This window comes from Nerophis ophidion, linkage group LG07 (assembly GCF_033978795.1).
Source record: "Nerophis ophidion isolate RoL-2023_Sa linkage group LG07, RoL_Noph_v1.0, whole genome shotgun sequence".
In the NCBI taxonomy this organism is placed as follows: Eukaryota; Metazoa; Chordata; class Actinopteri; order Syngnathiformes; family Syngnathidae; genus Nerophis; species Nerophis ophidion.
This window is the reverse complement of record NC_084617.1, coordinates 21,454,060-21,480,232: the sequence shown is the minus strand read 5'-3', so window position 1 is coordinate 21,480,232 and position 26,173 is coordinate 21,454,060. Positions and strand designations below refer to the sequence as shown.

Sequence of the window (26,173 nt, the reverse complement as noted above, 5' to 3'; positions counted from 1 at the left end):
AAAAAACTAAGACAGGACGTTAGAAGACATGGACAGAAGGAGCTTACCCATAACCGGGTACAAAGCAGGAAACATAACATTTGAGATGCTTCTCCAGAAGAGACAAATTTATGGAATAAAACTTAGTATGGTAAGATAGATATATATATATATATATATATATGTATGTATGTATGTATGTATATATATATATGTATATATATATATGTATGTGTATATGTATGTGTATGTGTGTAAGAGGGCTTCACGGTGGCAGAGGGGTTAGTGCGTCTGCCTCACAATACGAAGTTCCTGCAGTCCTGGGTTCAAATCCAGGCTCCAGGATCTTTCTGTGTGGAGTTTGCATGTTCTCCCCGTGAACGCGTGGGTTCCCTCCGGGTACTCCGGCTTCCTCCCACCTCCAAAGACATGCACCTGGGGATAGGTTGATTGGCAACACTAAATTGGCCCTAGTGTGTGAATGTGAGTGTGAACGTTGTCTATCTGTGTTGGCCCTGCGATGAGGTGGCGACTTGTCCAGGGTGTACCCCGCCTTCCGCCCAATTGTAGCTGAGATAGGCGCCAGCGCCCCCCGCAACCCCAAAAAAGGGAATAAGCGGTAGAAAATGGATGGATGTATGTAAGAGAGGAAGAAGGGATGGAATTTTGGTTCACAGTCCATTACAGTAGGTGGCGGTAATACACCTTTTAATGTTTAGCTTTCACTACTTTGTTGGCATTGTGGTAAAATTCCTGCTGGAATAAAGATGTTCTGTATTTTCTCAAACTGTAGAAGATGAGGCAGACATTGAACGGCTGTTCTGCAAAGTTTCAAGTACTTCAGGGTGCCTTTCAGAAAAATGTAGGAGAAATTGATCTCCAAATCAACCCTGATTGAAACACAACGGGGATGTGGGTGGTTGATGAGCCTTTTGTGTGCTTGCTGGTTGCTGTGTCTTTCAAAGGCCATTCAGGAATGCAGATGTCTTTGGTTGTTTTTTTTTTTAACTATTATTTAAATTGTGTTTGGTATTATTATTTTATTTTTCAGAATTTTTATGTATTTAATATTTATATATTTATAATAAATGTTGAATTTTTATGTATTTATATATTTATTATAAATGTTATTACTTTTTTTTAAAATGTATTTATATATTTATTATAAATGTTATGACTAATAGGGCTTCACGGTGGAAGAGGGGTTAGTGCCTGTGTCTCACAATACGAAGGTCCTGTAGTCCTGGGTTCAATTCCAGGCTAAGGATCTTTCTGTGTGGAGTTTGCATTTTTTCACCGTGAATGCATGGGTTCCCTCCGGGTACTCCGGCTTCCTCCCACTTCCAAAGACATGCACCTGGGGATAGGTTGATTGGCAACACTAAAATTGGCCCTAGTGTGTGAATGTGAGTGTGAGTGATGTATGTCTATCTGTGTTGGCCCTGCGATGAGGTGGTGACTTGTCCAGGGTGTACCCCGCCTTCCGCCCGATTGTAGCTGAGATAGGCGCCAGCGCCCCCCGCGACCCCGAAAGGGAATAAGCGGTAGAAAATGGATGGATGGATGGTTATGACTAATATTTTCTCTTTTTTAGTATATATATATATATATATATATATATATATATATATATATATATATATATATATAAAGGACTGTCTCAGAAAATTGGAATATTGTGATAAAGTCCTTTATTTTCTGTAATGCAACTAAAAACATGAAAATGTCATACATTCTGGATTCATTACACATCAACTGAAATATTGCCTTTTATTATTTTAATCTTGCTGATTATGGCATACAGCTTAAGAAAACTCAAAAATCCTATTTAAAAAAAAAAAAAAAAAAAAAAAAAAAATACAATATTTTCTCAGGCCGAGTAAAAAAAAAAGATTTATAACAGCAAAATAAAATCAAACATTTGAAAATGTCAATTAATGCACTCAGTACTTGGTCGGGAATTCTTTTGCACGGATTACTGCATCAATGCGGCGTGGCATGGAGGCAATCGGCCTGTGGCATTGCTGAGGTGTTATGGATGCCCAGGGGTCTTCAATAGTGGCCTTCAGCTCATTTGCTTTATTGGGTCTGGTGTCTTTCAGCTTTTTCTTCACAATACCCCACAAATTCTCTATGAGGTTCAGGTCAGGGGAGTTGGCAGGCCAATGGAGGACAGTAATGCCATGGTCAGTACACCAGTTACTGCTGGTTTTGGCACTGTGGACAGGTGCCAGATCATGCTGGAAATTTTAAATCATCATCTCCGTAGAGCTTTACAACAGATGGAACCATGTACACAGCTGCATTGACTCTGGACTTGATGAAACACAGTGGACCAAAACCAGCAGCGACATGGCTCCCCAAACCATTGCTGACTGAGGGAACTTCCGTTGTCTAGAGTTCAGGAGTGGCTTGACCATGGGAATACGGCTATTAAAGCTGTATCTGTTGAAAAGCTCTATGGAGATGATAATTTCATTTTCCAGCATGATCTGGCACCTGTCCACAGTGCCAAAACCACCAGTAACTGGTGTACTGACCATGGCATTACTGTCCTCCATCGGCCTGCCAACTCCCCCGACCCGAACCTCATAGAGAATTTGTGGGTTATTGTGAAGAAGAAGCTGAAAGACACCAGGCCCAATAATGCAAATGAGCTAAAGGCCGCTATTGAAGCATCCTGGGCATCCATAACACCTCAGCAATGCCACAGGCCGATTGCCTCCATGCCACGCCGTATTGATGCAGTAATCTGTGCAAAAGAGTACTGATTGCATTAATTTAAATTTTCAATTGTTTGATTTTGTTTTGCTGTTATAATATATATATATATATATATATATATATATATATATATATATATATATATATATATATATATATATATATATATATATATATATATATATATATATATATATATATATATATATGTATATGTATATGTATATGTATATATGTGTATGTGTATGTGTATGTGTATGTGTATGTATGTATGTATATGTGTATGTATATATATGTGTGTGTGTATATATGTGTGTGTGTATATATATATGTGTGTATATATATATGTGTATATATATATATGTGTATATATATATGTATATGTGTGTGTATGTATATATGTGTGTGTGTATGTATATATATATATGTGTGGGGGGGGTGGCGAAACACAGCATTTGATGTATTTGTTTACTTTCGTCGATTATGTCAGTTAAAACCCAATAAATAAATGTGTTTTTTTTTTTTAAATGGCTAAACTAATTGTAAAGTGTTTAAAAGCAAGACAATGTTAACAGGAAAAAATGGCGGGTGGACGTGATGTATGAATCAAATCATTATGACGTAATTACGGTCTACAAAACAAAATGGCTAACTTTTAAAAACTACAACCATGATTTTACTTTCTGTGAGCACTGTATGTACTTTGTAGATGCAAAGACTGGCTGTGTTCTGCTGGACTGTGCTGGTTTTGGTCCACGCAGGAGGCACCCTAGCCCCTTCCAGCACCTACGAGTGCAGCCCCTCCAACCAGGTGATGCATGACCCCATAGATGGAACCGTAAATAAATACTGGAACGGTTTAGAATTATTGTTGTTTTTTTTCAACAGGGATTGTTGTGTGCTGATGGCAAGCGTTGCTGTCAAGAGGGTCACCGCTGCAGTGCAGACAGCCTCTGGTGCATCAAACAAGGTTTTTTACTTGTGACCTATGCAGGCATTTTTGGATATTTGGATTTGTCTTCATGTGTGTCTGACTTCCACAGAGCTCCCGTCAGTCTTCATTTGTGCTGATTTGGTGTCTGAGTGTCCGGATGTGAACACTTGCTGTAAGAAACCAGATGGCAGTTGGGGATGCTGCCCCGTTCCGAAGGTAGTGCCACTGCTCTTTCAGGTCTAAACCTGTCCACCATCTCATTTGGCACGGTGCAATGAAAAGGTTCTCGATCTGCATCCCAAACCAGGCTGTGTGCTGTGAAGACAAGGTCCACTGCTGCCCTGAAGGCACCTCGTGTGACGTTGAACGCTCCAGATGTGTCTCCCAGTCCTCCTGGGAGGACATGCCCATGTGGGAAAAGCTGCCTGCTAGGAAGCGGGCCGACTGGGAGAACCAGAGAGGTGGGTTAACGGTGGGGACGAGCACTACAACCGCCAAATAACTTCCTCATTCACCCCAACGATTGTGCAACACTGGAGATTCAGTTTATTCCAGTAGGCTATACCGAGGCAACGTACTTCCTCCTTTTTTACTTTAGATAAGAGAAGCGTAAGACACTTCTTTTGTTGCCTTATTTGTTATCAGTTTATTATTTTTATCTTCATTGTGTTGTTTTCTAAATGTATTGCTATTAATACTACTGTTATTCCCTCAATGTTATGTTTTTATTAACTTATGTATTATTTAAATTAGTAAAAAAAGATTTAGATTTTTTTAAATCTATTAAAAATCGTTACAAATAATCGCGATTATTTTGAAAATCAATTTTTTGACACTCCTATTTAACAGAACTGTATATTAAAACAAACGTAACAAGGAGATGATGGAACATCTTTCTCTTTATCAACATGCCAAAACAACAACAAGCTGAACTGTGCGCTGCTCTGCCAACACGCACACACACCAAGAAGCCACTATGGTGTCCTCACAAATAATCAGAGATCACAATAATCCCTAACAGTAAACATTTAAAAAAGTTAAATCCACCCACATTAACAACAGTAAAGAGCTGAGGAGAAAGCAGTAGACTGGGAGAGAGAACGAAAGGGGGCGAGAGCCATTGTGCTCGTATGTGAACTTGTGCCGCTGTGAAATAAGCCTGCTCTGGCATCGCTTTCAAGAAAAGTCCAATCTCAGCACAATTAAAACTTGTTGCGGTACTAAGCCTGCTTTGTCGATTCTTCCATTAATGCACTCCTGGCAAATAGTCTTTTTTTTTTAATTTTTTTTTTTTTTTTAACTCCTCAGCATTTCCCTCCTCCATTCAATCAATCAATGTTTATTTATATATAGCCCTAAATCACAAATGTCTCAAAGGACTGAACAAACCATTACGACTACGACATCCTCGGAAGAACCCACATAAGGGCAAGGAAAACTCACACCCAGTGGGCAGGGAGAATTCACACCCAGGTGGACGCCAGTGACAATGGTGACTATGAGAAACCTTGGAGAGGACCTCAAATGTGGGCAACCCCCCCCCTCTAGGGGACCGAAAGCAATGGATGTCGAGCGGGTCTAACATGATACTGTGAAAGTTCAATCCATAGTGGCTCCAACACAGCCGCGAGAGTTCAGTTCAAAGCGGATCCAAGACAGAAGCGAGAGTCCTGTCCACAGGAAACCATCCCAAGCGGAGGCGGATCAGCAGCGTAGAGATGTCCCCAACAGATACACAGGCCAGCGGTCCATCCTGGGTCTCGACTCTGGACAGCCAGTACTTCATCCATGGTCATCGGACCGGACCCCTTCCACAAGGGAGGGGGGGGACATAGGAGAAAAAGAAAAGAAGCGGCAGATCAACTGGTCTAAAAGGAGGTCTATTTAAAGGCTAGAGTATACAGATGAGTTTTAAGGTGAGACTTAAATGCTTCTACTGAGGTAGCATCTCGAACCGTTACCGGGAGGGCATTCCAGAGTACTGGAGCTCGAACGGAAAATGCTCTATAGCCCGCCTACTTTTTTTGGGGGCTTTAGGAATCACTAATAAGCCGGAGTCTTTTGAACGCAGATTTCTTGCTGGGACATATGGTACAATACAATCGGCAAGATTGTATTGTACCCTATGCATCTGTTGAGTTTTGGGGACTCATATTGAGTTACAAAAATAGACAAAACTTGTCAAACGGCGAAAAAACACAGAAAAGGATCACCAACGTTAAAGTGACTAGTAGTGTATTGGGCAGCAAGTGAAATGGGGGTTCGCCTCATTAAAATGCCGCACCCTGCATTTTGCCTGCATGACACAATATGAATGAAGGACGCGTTAGTACACAGTCACATGGTTCGCTCACGGAGGCATTTAAAGGTAAAGCGGGGTTCCACTGTATGTTGTTTTGAGTGACGTTAGCATGGTGCACACGTAGTATCTCTCCTCCATGCCACACTTGCACAATTAGCTGTTTGTTTCTCACTTTTGGATGATTTTGGTCTTTTTCCAGCCAATTCTGTCCCATGCAGTAGCAATGATTCCTGCCCAGATGGCTCCACATGCTGCAAAAACGTACAAGGCAACTGGTCCTGCTGTCCACTACCAAAGGTAACACGATGGCCGCGCCTTTTTGCCCCAACACTTTTGGTTCTAAAGGCACCTCCGGATGTTTGTGATCCTCCGCAGGCGGTCTGCTGCTCTGATTTAATACACTGCTGCCCTGAAGGCTACATCTGCAACACGGCCGCTCAGACGTGCGATATGGACTCTGGGTCTGTGGCCTGGCTGGAGAAAGTCCCTGTACTTCCAAAGCGGGATGTGATTTGCGACAAGAGGCACACCTGTGAAGAAGGCTCCACCTGCTGTAAGAACTCAGCAGGACAGTGGGGATGCTGTCCTTTACCTCAGGTAAATACTGCCACGCAGGGCCACACCTCCCTATAGGTCAGTGCGTCTCAAATATTTTTTGTTACGCCACCCCCCCTATGAAGAAGAAAATATTCCCCACCCACTCTCCACCATGACTAAAAGTAGTATATATCCGCGATAAATTTGTTATGGCAATAACTCTGCATAACATTAACTAAAGGAAACAACACACCAGTCTTTCCTCATACCCCACCATGGTTACAGTGAAGCCAAGTGCGACATACGCTCATCATATTCTGGTACAACAAAAAAAGCATGTTCCCCAGGGGGGCCCGCCCCACTGTTTGATAAAGACTGCTATAGGTGGACCACATGCTGAGCGTAGGGCTCCAAATCTGTGGGGAGGGGCCCGTTTTGCGTGAAGAGGCGTGTGTAAAAATGAATAAATAACAAGGCGCTTCATATTAAATTTGACCATATTAAATTTGACACAGGGCTGACACAATATCTGTTTTTAGCATTATTTTATATAAAAACATCAATATGGCCCACGCATACTTTGACTTGTCAGTATGCCCCCCTTCGTAGAAAAGATCTGGATACCTTTGAGCTATTCTGATTTGAGAATGGATATTTGAGCATTAACGCAAGCTGAAATATCAATACCGCTCCTATCTATCTATCTATTAAGATCTGGTAGGGGCGGTATTGATATTTCAGCTTGTTTGCTTGCTCCCAAATATGGATTGGACGTTCTACTTTAGCACCTTTCCGTTTAACAGCAGAAGGGAAAAGCACCATATTGATGATCAAAAACCAAACCTTTTGAGAATCATCAATCTGTTCCATATTTTAACTTTCAGTTTGTGATTGCACCAGTTCTTTTTGCCCTGATTCAGCATTTGTTGGCCCGTGAAAGCAGAACCGAGAGCCTCGTGGTTGGCAAGTGTTTTTTATACATTTCGGATTTTCCCACCCAGGCCGTGTGCTGCGAGGACGGAGATCACTGCTGCCCCGCACACTATAAGTGTGACGAGCAGAGATCCAAGTGCATTCACCAGGGCGTGACGATCCCGTGGTACGCCAAACGTCCGGCCTCCTCCCCCAAGACCCCGCTGCAGACCCCCGGCTCTACCTTGAAGCCGCAGCAAGTGCTGTGTCAGGATCACAGCGCGTGCCAAGATGGACAGACTTGCTGCAAGATCTCATCAGCCGCTTGGGGATGCTGTCCTCTTCCTAACGTACGAGACACCTCTCCAATCACGTCAGGGCGATTATCTGTAAAGTGAAAAAGATTAGACTTAAGACAGGAAGCTCTAATCCAGGGATGTCAGGGGCCATTTACAGTTTGCAGCTGATTTTTTAAAAAGCCGCACATTCTAAAAATACTATTTAAAACAGGTGAACTGTAACAAGTAAAAGTTGCAGTGTTGACTCTAATAACACAAAGCTGCCATGCAGAATGTTTCTTTTTTACTTTAAAACTGTCATTGCTCAAAAATATTAATGGATCAAAATCAATGTTATGAATTATTTACCTATTCAAGGTTCCAATTATTTCACATCAAATAATACACTTTAAAATATTTTGTGGGGAAATATTGCATATTTTGTGTGTTTGCCATATATATATATATATATATATATATATATATATATATATATATATATATATATATATATATATATATATATATATATATGTATATATGTATATATGTATATATATATATATGTATATATGTATATATATATATATATATATATGTATATATATATATATATATATATATATATATATATGTATGTATGTATATGTGTGTGTGTATATCCATCCATTTCCTACCGCTTATTCCCGCTGGGGTATACTATATATATATATATATATATATATAAGTGTTGAAAATAATACAATATATGACATAATGTTAACACTCTTAAGAGTGGGGCCCTTTTGGATCCACAATAATTTTGGTGTGATTCTTTTCTTTTTTTAATGTAATTCTTAAAAAAATTATGGACTAAAATCTATGTTGTTGTGAATTATTGACCTTCTAAAGCAGGGGTAGGGAACCTATGGCTCTGGAGCCAGATGTGGCTCTTTTGATGACTGCATCTGGCTCTTAGATGAATCTCTTAGCTGACATTGCTTAACACGAGAAGTAATTAATAATTCCGCTGGTAATCACAGTGTTAAAAATAAGGTTCAAATGATAAATCATTCTCATCCATTTTAATCCAACCATCCGTTTTCTATCGCACCTGTCCAAGATGTCGCATTAATGGTAAGAAGTAGTGTATTTATTATATTATTAAAAATAATAGGAGACTTATTATACTCTAAAAATGTTGGTCTTACTTAAAAATGCACGCATTTAGTTGTATTCACTGTTAAAAAAATATTATATGGCTCTCACGGAAATACATCTTGAAATATTTGGCTGTCATGGCTCTCTCAGCCGAAAAGGTTCCCGACCCCTGTTCTAAAGGCTCCAATTACTTCACATCAAATATTCCACTCTGAATTTTTTTTTGGGGGGCGGGGGGCAAATACTGCAAATTGTGAGCTTTTGCCATAAAACAGGGTTTTCTTTGACTACTAGGGCAGGTTTCCCTGCTCTTGAACGGAGATCGAAGAGCAGGGAAACCTGCTTGTAGGGATGAAATAGCCTCTGTGTTTTTTCCTGACCTAACATATTTTCCGCTCTACCCCGGTATTGAGCACTATATAACGGGTAAACCACAGTAACCTCGAATATATATATATATATATATATATATATATATATATATATATATATATATATATATATATATATATATATATATATATTGCACTTTTCTAAACACTCAAAGCGCTCAGAAAGAAGTGGGACTCAACATTCATTCACACCTGGTGGTGGTAAGCTACATTAGTAGCCACAGCTGCCCTGGGGTAGACTGACGTAAGCGTGGCTGCCAGTTTGCGCCTACGGCCCTTCCGACCACCACCTATCATTCATTCACCAGTGTGAGCGGCACCGGGGGCAAAGGGTGAAGTGTCCTGCCCAAGGACACAACGGCAGCGATTTTTTGGGGATGTCAATAGGTGGGAAGCAAACCTGCAACCCTCAGGTTTCTGGCCGGCTGCTCTACCCACTACGGTCACTATATATATATATATATATATATATATATATATATATATATATATATATATATTTCTTTCTTTTTAATTGACAGACCTGAAATTAATCTAGAGCTTTAAGCGTTGCATAATCACAACAACAAAATAATGATGTGACTTATTTTCAACATGACAAACCGTTTCGGGTCCCAGGGACCAAACTTGAGGGCAGTCCTAAAGGTTTAATTTATATATTGTATTGGTTTTGAAAATTAAAAATATCAAAATGGCCCCTGCATGCTTTAACTTTTCAGTGTGTCCCTGGTCTAAACAAATGTCTCTTTATTTAGTTGGCAATACACTGACTTAGACTTAGATTTCCTTTTATTGTCATTCAAATTTGAACTTTACAGTACAGATAAGAATGAAATTACGTTGCATTAGCTCGTCGTAGTGCAGGAGCGCATACAGTATGTGTATGGGAGCGTGTTTAACATTGCTTTTCTTGTGCAGGCGGTGTGCTGCAGCGACATGGAGCACTGCTGTCCTTCCGGGTATACTTGCACAGCAAGCGGCCGATGCATTCATGGCCCTGAGTTTCTGTGACATCAATGGCAACAACTGAAAATACTCTTGTAACTGCTGCAACTGTGACTGTATGAAATAAAAATGGAAAAATCATATTTAGCTGATATTTTCATTATAATTGTGTCATATATTTACAGTTACACCTCAATTTACAAGCTTAAGTGTCTTTGACACGGAACCCTTAACTCAAAACACTTGCATCTCAAATCAACGTCTACCATTGAAATTAATTTAGGATTTAATCAGTGTTTGCTCCTAAAACGGCACTTTTTAAAAAGAAAAACTTTAGTTTTAGATATATTGCATAACAACACTACAATAAAATATACTACTATCAACTTTAGTAGATTTATGAAGTAGTGTAACAATACTGTACAGAACCTACTTCTCTGTCAAACACACTATCAGCAGCTTCCCCATATATACACTTTTTTAATATCCACGGCTGGAGTTCAGTATGGGGCAGACGAGCTGTGCTAGACTCCAACTGCTTCACCAAGTGAGCTAGCTACACGCTCGATTATGTTTTAGATGAGTTATTTCTTTAATTCAATGAAAACCATCCACTTCCGCTCAGCACAGTCTTTCACACGCTTTCTTCTTTCCCATTCTGGCAAAAACAAAAGGTATGTCTATCTGTAGCTATTAACTAATTAACTAATATATATGGTAGTAAATAGGAAATGGATGGATGGGTGGATGTATGTATGTATGCACACACATATATATATATATATATATATATATATATATATAGTTTATTTAAATCCTGATTCATTATTACAGTATTATGTACAGTAAACCAGACATTAACAACTTGCTTTGGGCCAAAATGTATTATTCTATTGATTTATAATATACAAACAAATTAAAGTGACCCTTTGGTGAGTGTTTGGACCGTGTACATCCCGTTCATTCGATTTTTATATTCTCCAAAAAATTAAATTAGGGCCGTCTTTCGATTGTTATTATGTATGGCAGCTTTTAAAAGAAACATAAAAGGGTTGATTTTCATTAAAATATTGCCAAAAATATTGGATTTTGTGCAGGTGTCCTTTTATGTATTTCTATTTTTCCAGATAATCACAAACATCGAATATATGTTCATTCAAAATGCAAAAATGCGTGTTTTTCTGTGTGATGACAAATTGAACCGGAAGCAGAATTTGTGTGTTTCCTTCGCGTTTAGCATGTTTTTAGCATACTGCTAACACCTTTGTTCAGCAGGAGTCCTATTGTCGATTTTAAAAAGTGGCATTAAAATAGTTGTCCAACTTTTGAAATGAAAACCGGAAAAAATTGCCCGAAATTTGTTTTGGATTTGCATTTCAGAATCGGAAATAAAATGAACGGGAGGTACAGAGACCCTAAAATACTTATTTCGGTTTAATTTGCCACACACAGATAACCACGCATTTTTTGCATTTTGGGTGAAAATATATTCGATTTTTGTGTTTATCCGGAAAAAAAAATCCATAAAAGGAAACCAGCACAAAATCTAATTTGATGGCAATAATTTAAGGAAAATAAATGTTTTTTTGTTTGTTTTAAATTCTGCCATCCATCCATCCATTTTTGTTTACCGCTTGGAGAGATATGCTACTGGAGCCTATCTCATATATAATGAAAATCGAAAAACGGCCTTAATTTTGATTTTGATTTGCGTTTCAGAATTGGAAATAGAATGAACGGAAGGTACACGCAACGTGTTTGTTTTGATTTTTTTTTTATTCACAAGTAAAAAAAAACATTGGTTTCTTTGAATTTCATTCCAAAAAGAAAAAAACTGAAAATAAAAAAAACAACGCGTTCTTCCTTTGGGTGTCGCCGAGCAATAAGTACATCAAAAAAGGTTTGCCTTTTATTTTATATTTCATATAGCAAGAAGTAAAATCAGTAACGGAAAAACACACCAAAATGGATGTTTCAATCTACAGACACCGAAAGTTTTATTTTCAAAGTAAAAGCAGGGAAAATTACCACGATACCTGTGACTCTACATAAAATGTTGTTGGAGCACTAAACAGACATTATTTTAGACATGGCACAACGAGAACTGACATCATCAGAAGTATCCACGCACATATCCATAGAAACTGAAAAACAGAACAAAATGGACAAAACCGGAAGAGGGGATTTTAAAGACATGCTCGCGGACTGGCCTGTCAGAAAAAAACTGCACACGGGTACCGTAGTATGCTCGCTTTTACTTTGAAAATACGGATGTCCGGTGTCAGAATATGAAAAAAGACATCCCTTTTGGTCTGTTTTTTTATGTATGTTTACTATGTTTGTTATATTATTATATGAAATACAACATAAAAAGTCAACTGTTTTTAGATGTAGTTATTGCTATTTGACACTAAAAAAGAAAAACTGATTTTTTCCCCCCGAATTTTTGTTTATTTGTTGTTTTTTTTGTTAGTTAGTTTGTTGTTTTTTTTACTCAAATGAACCAAATTTGGCTGTTTTTCTAATTCCAATTAATGATGAAATTACCAAAACCTTAACTGACCCCCGTGCGAGCCTGCCTAGCTGGTTTCTATAAAATGGGCGTGTTCAAGACGACATTTAGCAACTTTTGCAGCTTTCACAGAAGGTTCGAATCCCAGTCAAGGTAAGAGCGACACAAACTTGCTTTACCAAAGTTGAATTGAACTCTAGTATGTCACTACAATGTTGTTTTTATTAGTGAAATATGTGTACTGTCGTTTGCCTCTGCACGTACGTGTTCCTATTAAAGTGAAACTAAAAGTCAACCGTGTAGGTAACGTTTTTGTTATATTTGAAAAGCTGCACTCTGAGTCATATTGCAGTCCTAGGTCTGCCATATTTTTTGCAATTTTTTTTGTTTTGTCTCATTTACGTTTTTTTGTTGCGTTGCACTTTGTGGCTATATGTAGACACCATTAAGCTCAATGCACTTTAATACCTCTTATGTCCTTTGTGTTCTTTAATGTTGCCCTATTGGGTTTGACCTTTTTCAATGTGGACTTTTTGAGCCTGTACTACAACCACATATTTTTGATATGTGACAACTTGCACCTGAAGGAGTGGCAATACCAGGCAAACTTTCCAGGCACGATCCAAGTCCAACCACTTATGAGACCAGCACTATCACTTGGTGCCACGTAGGCTGGTATCTTTGTTTAGGGGTAATCTGCCATTACCAGGTGCTGTTCATATTATTAGAATATCATGAAAAAGTTGATTTATTTCAGTAATTATATTCAGAACGTGAAACTTACATATTATATCAATTCATTACACACAGTGATATATTTGAAATGTTTATTTCTTTAAATTTTGATGATTAGTACTGACAATTACTGAAAATCCCAAATTCAGTATCTCAGAAAATTAGAATATTAGTTACGACTAGTACCAAAAAATATTTTTAAGAAATGTGGGCCAACTGAAAAGTATGAACATGGAAAGTTTCAGCATGTACGGCAATCAATACTTTGTTGCAGCTCCTTTTGCCTGAATTGCTGCAGCAATACGGCGTGGCATGGAGTCGACCAGTCTGTTGCACTCCTCAGGTGTTATGAGAGCCCAGGTTGCTTTAATAGTGGCCTTCAGCTCTTCAGCATTGTTGGGTCTGGCATCTCGCATCTTCCGCTTCACAATACCCCATAGGTTTTCTATGGGGTTAAGGTCAGGTGAGTTTGCAGGCCAATCAAGAACAGGGATACCATGGTCCTTAAACCAGGTACTGGTAGATTTGGCACTGTGTGCAGGTGCCAAGTCATGTTGGAAAATGAAATCTTCACCTCCATAAAATTGGTCCGCGGCAGGCAGCATAAAGTGTTCTAAAACTTCCTGGTAGACTGCTGCATTGTCCTTAGACCTCAGGAAACACAGTGGACTTATACCAGCAGATGACATGGCACCCCAGACCTTTACCGATTGTGGAAATTTGACACTGGATTCTGTGCCTCTCCTGTCTTCCTCCAGACTCTGGGACCTTGATTTCCAAAGGAGATACAAAATCTACTTTCATCTGAAAACATAACTTTGGATCACTCAGCAGCAGTCCAGTCCTTTTTGTGTTGAGCTCAGGCGAGACGCTCTTGACGTTGTCTCTTATTCAAGAGTGGCTTTACACAAGGAATGCGACAGCTGAAGCCCATATCTTGCATACGTCGGTGCGTGGTGGTTCTTGAAGCACTGACTCCAGCTGCAGTCCACTCTTTGTGGATCTCCCCCACATTTTTTAATCGGTTTTGTTTGACAATCCTCTCCAGGGCGCGGTTATCCCTCTTGCTTGTACACTTTTTCTACCACATCTTTGTCTTCTCTTCGCCTCTCTATTAATGTGCTTGGACACAGAGCTCTGGTAACATCCAACCTCTTTGGCAATGACCTTTTGTGTCTTGCCCTCCTTCTTTAAAGTATCAATGGTCATCTTTTGGACAGTTGTCAAGTCAGCAGTCTTCCCCATGATTGTGTGTCATACAGAATCAAAACGAGAGACCATTTAAAGGCTTTTCCAGGTGTTTTGAGTTAGTTAGCTAATTAGAGTGTGGCACCAGGTGTCTTCAATATCTGACCTTTTAACCATATTCTAATTTTCTGAGATGTTGAATTTAGGGTTTTCATTGGTTGTCAGCTATATTCCTCTCCTTTTTGGCAAAAAACACTTGAAATGTTTCAGTCTGTTTGGAATGGATGTATACATTCTACAAGTTTGACTTTCTGAATGGAATTAATGAAATAAATCTACTTTTTCATGATATTATAATAATATGACCAGCACCTGTATATTCTTAAGCAGGAAGGGCAACTATACAATTGTCATAAAATGTCATTCACCAGGGTGGCCTTCGCTCAATACAAGCACACAAATGAGTAGGAATACTAGCCAACGAGATAGTGGGCCCTCAAGGCCCGCCCTACCTCCCCAAAAAAAATTATCAAAAATGGACTTAAAGAGGTACCTTTCAGTAAGTCATAGGCAACATCATTAAATGAAAATATGTGAAACAGTGGTAATTACATTGGGAAATGAGTACAACAGTAGGACACTTATGCAATACAGAACACAGTAGGAGCGGGAAGAACTGTAAGGGGGAGCACAAAAGAGGAAGGATTCATATCACACATTAGATTGGGACACACCAGCCTGAATAAGACATTGCACATCATAAGTAAACACCCAACAAGATTATGACAGCTGCAAGAGGTAGAGTCAATGGAGCATGCAATCATTCATTATGGGAAATACAGTAGAGAAAGGAAAAAACTAAGACAGGACGTTAGAAGACATGGACAGAAGGAGCTTACCCATAACCGGGTACAAAGCAGGAAACATAACATTTGAGATGCTTCTCCAGAAGAGACAAATTTATGGAATAAAACTTAGTATGGTAAGATAGATATATATATATATATATATATATGTATGTATGTATGTATGTATATATATATATGTATATATATATATGTATGTGTATATGTATGTGTATGTGTGTAAGAGGGCTTCACGGTGGCAGAGGGGTTAGTGCGTCTGCCTCACAATACGAAGTTCCTGCAGTCCTGGGTTCAAATCCAGGCTCCAGGATCTTTCTGTGTGGAGTTTGCATGTTCTCCCCGTGAACGCGTGGGTTCCCTCCGGGTACTCCGGCTTCCTCCCACCTCCAAAGACATGCACCTGGGGATAGGTTGATTGGCAACACTAAATTGGCCCTAGTGTGTGAATGTGAGTGTGAACGTTGTCTATCTGTGTTGGCCCTGCGATGAGGTGGCGACTTGTCCAGGGTGTACCCCGCCTTCCGCCCAATTGTAGCTGAGATAGGCGCCAGCGCCCCCCGCAACCCCAAAAAAGGGAATAAGCGGTAGAAAATGGATGGATGTATGTAAGAGAGGAAGAAGGGATGGAATTTTGGTTCACAGTCCATTACAGTAGGTGGCGGTAATACACCTTTTAATGTTTAGCTTTCACTACTTTGTTGGCATTGTGGTAAAATTCCTGCTGGAATAAAGATGTTCTGTATTTTCTCAAACTGTAGAAGATGAGGCAGACATTGAACGGCTGTTCTGCAAAGTTTCAAGTACTTCAGGGTGCCTTTCAGAAAAATGTAGGAGAAATTGATCTCCAAATCAACCCTGATTGAAACACAACGGGGATGTGGGTGGTTGATGAGCCTTTTGTGTGCTTGCTGGTTGCTGTGTCTTTCAAAGGCCATTCAGGAATGCAGATGTCTTTGGTTGTTTTTTTTTTTAACTATTATTTAAATTGTGTTTGGTATTATTATTTTATTTTTCAGAATTTTTATGTATTTAATATTTATATATTTATAATAAATGTTGAATTTTTATGTATTTATATATTTATTATAAATGTTATTACTTTTTTTTAAAATGTATTTATATATTTATTATAAATGTTATGACTAATAGGGCTTCACGGTGGAAGAGGGGTTAGTGCCTGTGTCTCACAATACGAAGGTCCTGTAGTCCTGGGTTCAATTCCAGGCTAAGGATCTTTCTGTGTGGAGTTTGCATTTTTTCACCGTGAATGCATGGGTTCCCTCCGGGTACTCCGGCTTCCTCCCACTTCCAAAGACATGCACCTGGGGATAGGTTGATTGGCAACACTAAAATTGGCCCTAGTGTGTGAATGTGAGTGTGAGTGATGTATGTCTATCTGTGTTGGCCCTGCGATGAGGTGGTGACTTGTCCAGGGTGTACCCCGCCTTCCGCCCGATTGTAGCTGAGATAGGCGCCAGCGCCCCCCGCGACCCCGAAAGGGAATAAGCGGTAGAAAATGGATGGATGGATGGTTATGACTAATATTTTCTCTTTTTTAGTATATATATATATATATATATATATATATATATATATATATATATATATATATATATATAAAGGACTGTCTCAGAAAATTGGAATATTGTGATAAAGTCCTTTATTTTCTGTAATGCAACTAAAAACATGAAAATGTCATACATTCTGGATTCATTACACATCAACTGAAATATTGCCTTTTATTATTTTAATCTTGCTGATTATGGCATACAGCTTAAGAAAACTCAAAAATCCTATTTAAAAAAAAAAAAAAAAAAAAAAAAAAAATACAATATTTTCTCAGGCCGAGTAAAAAAAAAAGATTTATAACAGCAAAATAAAATCAAACATTTGAAAATGTCAATTAATGCACTCAGTACTTGGTCGGGAATTCTTTTGCACGGATTACTGCATCAATGCGGCGTGGCATGGAGGCAATCGGCCTGTGGCATTGCTGAGGTGTTATGGATGCCCAGGGGTCTTCAATAGTGGCCTTCAGCTCATTTGCTTTATTGGGTCTGGTGTCTTTCAGCTTTTTCTTCACAATACCCCACAAATTCTCTATGAGGTTCAGGTCAGGGGAGTTGGCAGGCCAATGGAGGACAGTAATGCCATGGTCAGTACACCAGTTACTGCTGGTTTTGGCACTGTGGACAGGTGCCAGATCATGCTGGAAATTTTAAATCATCATCTCCGTAGAGCTTTACAACAGATGGAACCATGTACACAGCTGCATTGACTCTGGACTTGATGAAACACAGTGGACCAAAACCAGCAGCGACATGGCTCCCCAAACCATTGCTGACTGAGGGAACTTCCGTTGTCTAGAGTTCAGGAGTGGCTTGACCATGGGAATACGGCTATTAAAGCTGTATCTGTTGAAAAGCTCTATGGAGATGATAATTTCATTTTCCAGCATGATCTGGCACCTGTCCACAGTGCCAAAACCACCAGTAACTGGTGTACTGACCATGGCATTACTGTCCTCCATCGGCCTGCCAACTCCCCCGACCCGAACCTCATAGAGAATTTGTGGGTTATTGTGAAGAAGAAGCTGAAAGACACCAGGCCCAATAATGCAAATGAGCTAAAGGCCGCTATTGAAGCATCCTGGGCATCCATAACACCTCAGCAATGCCACAGGCCGATTGCCTCCATGCCACGCCGTATTGATGCAGTAATCTGTGCAAAAGAGTACTGATTGCATTAATTTAAATTTTCAATTGTTTGATTTTGTTTTGCTGTTATAATATATATATATATATATATATATATATATATATATATATATATATATATATATATATATATATATATATATATATATATATATATATATATATATATATATATATATATATATATATATATATGTATATGTATGTGTATGTATGTATGTATGTATATGTGTATGTATATATATGTGTGTGTGTATATATGTGTGTGTGTATATATATATGTGTGTATATATATATGTGTATATATATATATGTGTATATATATATGTATATGTGTGTGTATGTATATATGTGTGTGTGTATGTATATATATATATGTGTGGGGGGGGTGGCGAAACACAGCATTTGATGTATTTGTTTACTTTCGTCGATTATGTCAGTAAAAACCCAATAAATAAATGTGTTTTTTTTTTTTAAATGGCTAAACTAATTGTAAAGTGTTTAAAAGCAAGACAATGTTAACAGGAAAAAATGGCGGGTGGACGTGATGTATGAATCAAATCATTATGACGTAATTACGGTCTACAAAACAAAATGGCTAACTTTTAAAAACTACAACCATGATTTTACTTTCTGTGAGCACTGTATGTACTTTGTAGATGCAAAGACTGGCTGTGTTCTGCTGGACTGTGCTGGTTTTGGTCCACGCAGGAGGCACCCTAGCCCCTTCCAGCACCTACGAGTGCAGCCCCTCCAACCAGGTGATGCATGACCCCATAGATGGAACCGTAAATAAATACTGGAACGGTTTAGAATTATTGTTGTTTTTTTTCAACAGGGATTGTTGTGTGCTGATGGCAAGCGTTGCTGTCAAGAGGGTCACCGCTGCAGTGCAGACAGCCTCTGGTGCATCAAACAAGGTTTTTTACTTGTGACCTATGCAGGCATTTTTGGATATTTGGATTTGTCTTCATGTGTGTCTGACTTCCACAGAGCTCCCGTCAGTCTTCATTTGTGCTGATTTGGTGTCTGAGTGTCCGGATGTGAACACTTGCTGTAAGAAACCAGATGGCAGTTGGGGATGCTGCCCCGTTCCGAAGGTAGTGCCACTGCTCTTTCAGGTCTAAACCTGTCCACCATCTCATTTGGCACGGTGCAATGAAAAGGTTCTCGATCTGCATCCCAAACCAGGCTGTGTGCTGTGAAGACAAGGTCCACTGCTGCCCTGAAGGCACCTCGTGTGACGTTGAACGCTCCAGATGTGTCTCCCAGTCCTCCTGGGAGGACATGCCCATGTGGGAAAAGCTGCCTGCTAGGAAGCGGGCCGACTGGGAGAACCAGAGAGGTGGGTTAACGGTGGGGACGAGCACTACAACCGCCAAATAACTTCCTCATTCACCCCAACGATTGTGCAACACTGGAGATTCAGTTTATTCCAGTAGGCTATACCGAGGCAACGTACTTCCTCCTTTTTTACTTTAGATAAGAGAAGCGTAAGACACTTCTTTTGTTGCCTTATTTGTTATCAGTTTATTATTTTTATCTTCATTGTGTTGTTTTCTAAATGTATTGCTATTAATACTACTGTTATTCCCTCAATGTTATGTTTTTATTAACTTATGTATTATTTAAATTAGTAAAAAAAGATTTAGATTTTTTTAAATCTATTAAAAATCGTTACAAATAATCGCGATTATTTTGAAAATCAATTTTTTGACACTCCTATTTAACAGAACTGTATATTAAAACAAACGTAACAAGGAGATGATGGAACATCTTTCTCTTTATCAACATGCCAAAACAACAACAAGCTGAACTGTGCGCTGCTCTGCCAACACGCACACACACCAAGAAGCCACTATGGTGTCCTCACAAATAATCAGAGATCACAATAATCCCTAACAGTAAACATTTAAAAAAGTTAAATCCACCCACATTAACAACAGTAAAGAGCTGAGGAGAAAGCAGTAGACTGGGAGAGAGAACGAAAGGGGGCGAGAGCCATTGTGCTCGTATGTGAACTTGTGCCGCTGTGAAATAAGCCTGCTCTGGCATCGCTTTCAAGAAAAGTCCAATCTCAGCACAATTAAAACTTGTTGCGGTACTAAGCCTGCTTTGTCGATTCTTCCATTAATGCACTCCTGGCAAATAGTCTTTTTTTTTTAATTTTTTTTTTTTTTTTAACTCCTCAGCATTTCCCTCCTCCATTCAATCAATCAATGTTTATTTATATATAGCCCTAAATCACAAATGTCTCAAAGGACTGAACAAACCATTACGACTACGACATCCTCGGAAGAACCCACATAAGGGCAAGGAAAACTCACACCCAGTGGGCAGGGAGAATTCACACCCAGGTGGACGCCAGTGACAATGGTGACTATGAGAAACCTTGGAGAGGACCTCAAATGTGGGCAACCCCCCCCCTCTAGGGGACCGAAAGCAATGGATGTCGAGCGGGTCTAACATGATACTGTGAAAGTTCAATCCATAGTGGCTCCAACACAGCCGCGAGAGTTCAGTTCAAAGCGGATCCAAGACAGAAGCGAGAGTCCTGTCCACAGGAAACCATCCCAAGCGGAGGCGGATCAGCAGCGTAGAGATGTCCCCAACAGATACACAGGCCAGCGGTCCATCCTGGGTCTCGACTCTGGACAGCCAGTACTTCATCCATGGTCATCGGACCGGACCCCTTCCACAAGGGAGGGGGGGGACATAGGAGAAAAAGAAAAGAAGCGGCAGATCAACTGGTCTAAAAGGAGGTCTATTTAAAGGCTAGAGTATACAGATGAGTTTTAAGGTGAGACTTAAATGCTTCTACTGAGGTAGCATCTCGAACCGTTACCGGGAGGGCATTCCAGAGTACTGGAGCTCGAACGGAAAATGCTCTATAGCCCGCCTACTTTTTTTGGGGGCTTTAGGAATCACTAATAAGCCGGAGTCTTTTGAACGCAGATTTCTTGCTGGGACATATGGTACAATACAATCGGCAAGATTGTATTGTACCCTATGCATCTGTTGAGTTTTGGGGACTCATATTGAGTTACAAAAATAGACAAAACTTGTCAAACGGCGAAAAAACACAGAAAAGGATCACCAACGTTAAAGTGACTAGTAGTGTATTGGGCAGCAAGTGAAATGGGGGTTCGCCTCATTAAAATGCCGCACCCTGCATTTTGCCTGCATGACACAATATGAATGAAGGACGCGTTAGTACACAGTCACATGGTTCGCTCACGGAGGCATTTAAAGGTAAAGCGGGGTTCCACTGTATGTTGTTTTGAGTGACGTTAGCATGGTGCACACGTAGTATCTCTCCTCCATGCCACACTTGCACAATTAGCTGTTTGTTTCTCACTTTTGGATGATTTTGGTCTTTTTCCAGCCAATTCTGTCCCATGCAGTAGCAATGATTCCTGCCCAGATGGCTCCACATGCTGCAAAAACGTACAAGGCAACTGGTCCTGCTGTCCACTACCAAAGGTAACACGATGGCCGCGCCTTTTTGCCCCAACACTTTTGGTTCTAAAGGCACCTCCGGATGTTTGTGATCCTCCGCAGGCGGTCTGCTGCTCTGATTTAATACACTGCTGCCCTGAAGGCTACATCTGCAACACGGCCGCTCAGACGTGCGATATGGACTCTGGGTCTGTGGCCTGGCTGGAGAAAGTCCCTGTACTTCCAAAGCGGGATGTGATTTGCGACAAGAGGCACACCTGTGAAGAAGGCTCCACCTGCTGTAAGAACTCAGCAGGACAGTGGGGATGCTGTCCTTTACCTCAGGTAAATACTGCCACGCAGGGCCACACCTCCCTATAGGTCAGTGCGTCTCAAATATTTTTTGTTACGCCACCCCCCCTATGAAGAAGAAAATATTCCCCACCCACTCTCCACCATGACTAAAAGTAGTATATATCCGCGATAAATTTGTTATGGCAATAACTCTGCATAACATTAACTAAAGGAAACAACACACCAGTCTTTCCTCATACCCCACCATGGTTACAGTGAAGCCAAGTGCGACATACGCTCATCATATTCTGGTACAACAAAAAAAGCATGTTCCCCAGGGGGGCCCGCCCCACTGTTTGATAAAGACTGCTATAGGTGGACCACATGCTGAGCGTAGGGCTCCAAATCTGTGGGGAGGGGCCCGTTTTGCGTGAAGAGGCGTGTGTAAAAATGAATAAATAACAAGGCGCTTCATATTAAATTTGACCATATTAAATTTGACACAGGGCTGACACAATATCTGTTTTTAGCATTATTTTATATAAAAACATCAATATGGCCCACGCATACTTTGACTTGTCAGTATGCCCCCCTTCGTAGAAAAGATCTGGATACCTTTGAGCTATTCTGATTTGAGAATGGATATTTGAGCATTAACGCAAGCTGAAATATCAATACCGCTCCTATCTATCTATCTATTAAGATCTGGTAGGGGCGGTATTGATATTTCAGCTTGTTTGCTTGCTCCCAAATATGGATTGGACGTTCTACTTTAGCACCTTTCCGTTTAACAGCAGAAGGGAAAAGCACCATATTGATGATCAAAAACCAAACCTTTTGAGAATCATCAATCTGTTCCATATTTTAACTTTCAGTTTGTGATTGCACCAGTTCTTTTTGCCCTGATTCAGCATTTGTTGGCCCGTGAAAGCAGAACCGAGAGCCTCGTGGTTGGCAAGTGTTTTTTATACATTTCGGATTTTCCCACCCAGGCCGTGTGCTGCGAGGACGGAGATCACTGCTGCCCCGCACACTATAAGTGTGACGAGCAGAGATCCAAGTGCATTCACCAGGGCGTGACGATCCCGTGGTACGCCAAACGTCCGGCCTCCTCCCCCAAGACCCCGCTGCAGACCCCCGGCTCTACCTTGAAGCCGCAGCAAGTGCTGTGTCAGGATCACAGCGCGTGCCAAGATGGACAGACTTGCTGCAAGATCTCATCAGCCGCTTGGGGATGCTGTCCTCTTCCTAACGTACGAGACACCTCTCCAATCACGTCAGGGCGATTATCTGTAAAGTGAAAAAGATTAGACTTAAGACAGGAAGCTCTAATCCAGGGATGTCAGGGGCCATTTACAGTTTGCAGCTGATTTTTTAAAAAGCCGCACATTCTAAAAATACTATTTAAAACAGGTGAACTGTAACAAGTAAAAGTTGCAGTGTTGACTCTAATAACACAAAGCTGCCATGCAGAATGTTTCTTTTTTACTTTAAAACTGTCATTGCTCAAAAATATTAATGGATCAAAATCAATGTTATGAATTATTTACCTATTCAAGGTTCCAATTATTTCACATCAAATAATACACTTTAAAATATTTTGTGGGGAAATATTGCATATTTTGTGTGTTTGCCATATATATATATATATATATATATATATATATATATATATATATATATATATATATATATATATATATATATATATATATATATATATATATATATATATATATATATATATATATATATATATATATATATATATATGTATATATATATATATATATATATATATATATATATATGTATGTATGTATATGTGTGTGTGTATATCCATCCATTTCCTACCGCTTATTCCCGCTGGGGTATACTATATATATATATATATATATATATAAGTGTTGAAAATAATACAATATATGACATAATGTTAACACTCTTAAGAGTGGGGCCCTTTTGGATCCACAATAATTTTGGTGTGATTCTTTTCTTTTTTTAATGTAATTCTTAAAAAAATTATGGACTAAAATCTATGTTGTTGTGAATTATTGACCTTCTAAAGCAGGGGTAGGGAACCTATGGCTCTGGAGCCAGATGTGGCTCTTTTGATGACTGCATCTGGCTCTTAGATGAATCTCTTAGCTGACATTGCTTAACACGAGAAGTAATTAATAATTCCGCTGGTAATCACAGTGTTAAAAATAAGGTTCAAATGATAAATCATTCTCATCCATTTTAATCCAACCATCCGTTTTCTATCGCACCTGTCCAAGATGTCGCATTAATGGTAAGAAGTAGTGTATTTATTATATTATTAAAAATAATAGGAGACTTATTATACTCTAAAAATGTTGGTCTTACTTAAAAATGCACGCATTTAGTTGTATTCACTGTTAAAAAAATATTATATGGCTCTCACGGAAATACATCTTGAAATATTTGGCTGTCATGGCTCTCTCAGCCGAAAAGGTTCCCGACCCCTGTTCTAAAGGCTCCAATTACTTCACATCAAATATTCCACTCTGAATTTTTTTTTGGGGGGCGGGGGGCAAATACTGCAAATTGTGAGCTTTTGCCATAAAACAGGGTTTTCTTTGACTACTAGGGCAGGTTTCCCTGCTCTTGAACGGAGATCGAAGAGCAGGGAAACCTGCTTGTAGGGATGAAATAGCCTCTGTGTTTTTTCCTGACCTAACATATTTTCCGCTCTACCCCGGTATTGAGCACTATATAACGGGTAAACCACAGTAACCTCGAATATATATATATATATATATATATATATATATATATATATATATATATATATATATATATATATATATATATATATATATATATATATATATTGCACTTTTCTAAACACTCAAAGCGCTCAGAAAGAAGTGGGACTCAACATTCATTCACACCTGGTGGTGGTAAGCTACATTAGTAGCCACAGCTGCCCTGGGGTAGACTGACGTAAGCGTGGCTGCCAGTTTGCGCCTACGGCCCTTCCGACCACCACCTATCATTCATTCACCAGTGTGAGCGGCACCGGGGGCAAAGGGTGAAGTGTCCTGCCCAAGGACACAACGGCAGCGATTTTTTGGGGATGTCAATAGGTGGGAAGCAAACCTGCAACCCTCAGGTTTCTGGCCGGCTGCTCTACCCACTACGGTCACTATATATATATATATATATATATATATATATATATATATATATTTCTTTCTTTTTAATTGACAGACCTGAAATTAATCTAGAGCTTTAAGCGTTGCATAATCACAACAACAAAATAATGATGTGACTTATTTTCAACATGACAAACCGTTTCGGGTCCCAGGGACCAAACTTGAGGGCAGTCCTAAAGGTTTAATTTATATATTGTATTGGTTTTGAAAATTAAAAATATCAAAATGGCCCCTGCATGCTTTAACTTTTCAGTGTGTCCCTGGTCTAAACAAATGTCTCTTTATTTAGTTGGCAATACACTGACTTAGACTTAGATTTCCTTTTATTGTCATTCAAATTTGAACTTTACAGTACAGATAAGAATGAAATTACGTTGCATTAGCTCGTCGTAGTGCAGGAGCGCATACAGTATGTGTATGGGAGCGTGTTTAACATTGCTTTTCTTGTGCAGGCGGTGTGCTGCAGCGACATGGAGCACTGCTGTCCTTCCGGGTATACTTGCACAGCAAGCGGCCGATGCATTCATGGCCCTGAGTTTCTGTGACATCAATGGCAACAACTGAAAATACTCTTGTAACTGCTGCAACTGTGACTGTATGAAATAAAAATGGAAAAATCATATTTAGCTGATATTTTCATTATAATTGTGTCATATATTTACAGTTACACCTCAATTTACAAGCTTAAGTGTCTTTGACACGGAACCCTTAACTCAAAACACTTGCATCTCAAATCAACGTCTACCATTGAAATTAATTTAGGATTTAATCAGTGTTTGCTCCTAAAACGGCACTTTTTAAAAAGAAAAACTTTAGTTTTAGATATATTGCATAACAACACTACAATAAAATATACTACTATCAACTTTAGTAGATTTATGAAGTAGTGTAACAATACTGTACAGAACCTACTTCTCTGTCAAACACACTATCAGCAGCTTCCCCATATATACACTTTTTTAATATCCACGGCTGGAGTTCAGTATGGGGCAGACGAGCTGTGCTAGACTCCAACTGCTTCACCAAGTGAGCTAGCTACACGCTCGATTATGTTTTAGATGAGTTATTTCTTTAATTCAATGAAAACCATCCACTTCCGCT

At 39.4% G+C, this 26,173-nt stretch overlaps 1 protein-coding gene across 1 annotated transcript; it reads left to right on the top strand.

Moving 5' to 3' along the window:
- Positions 1–25,694, top strand: grna (granulin a). The gene is made up of 18 exons (XM_061906197.1): positions 1–130; positions 3,413–3,514; positions 3,592–3,673; positions 3,747–3,853; positions 3,945–4,098; positions 6,139–6,236; positions 6,315–6,536; positions 7,478–7,738; positions 10,117–10,170; positions 14,202–14,339; positions 18,821–18,922; positions 19,000–19,081; positions 19,155–19,261; positions 19,353–19,506; positions 21,547–21,644; positions 21,723–21,944; positions 22,886–23,146; positions 25,525–25,694. The coding sequence occupies exons 1-18, from the start codon at positions 29–31 to the stop codon at positions 25,615–25,617; spliced, it is 2,439 nt and encodes an 812-aa protein (XP_061762181.1). The 5' UTR covers positions 1–28; the 3' UTR covers positions 25,618–25,694.
- The last annotated feature ends 479 nt before the right edge of the window (positions 25,695–26,173 follow it).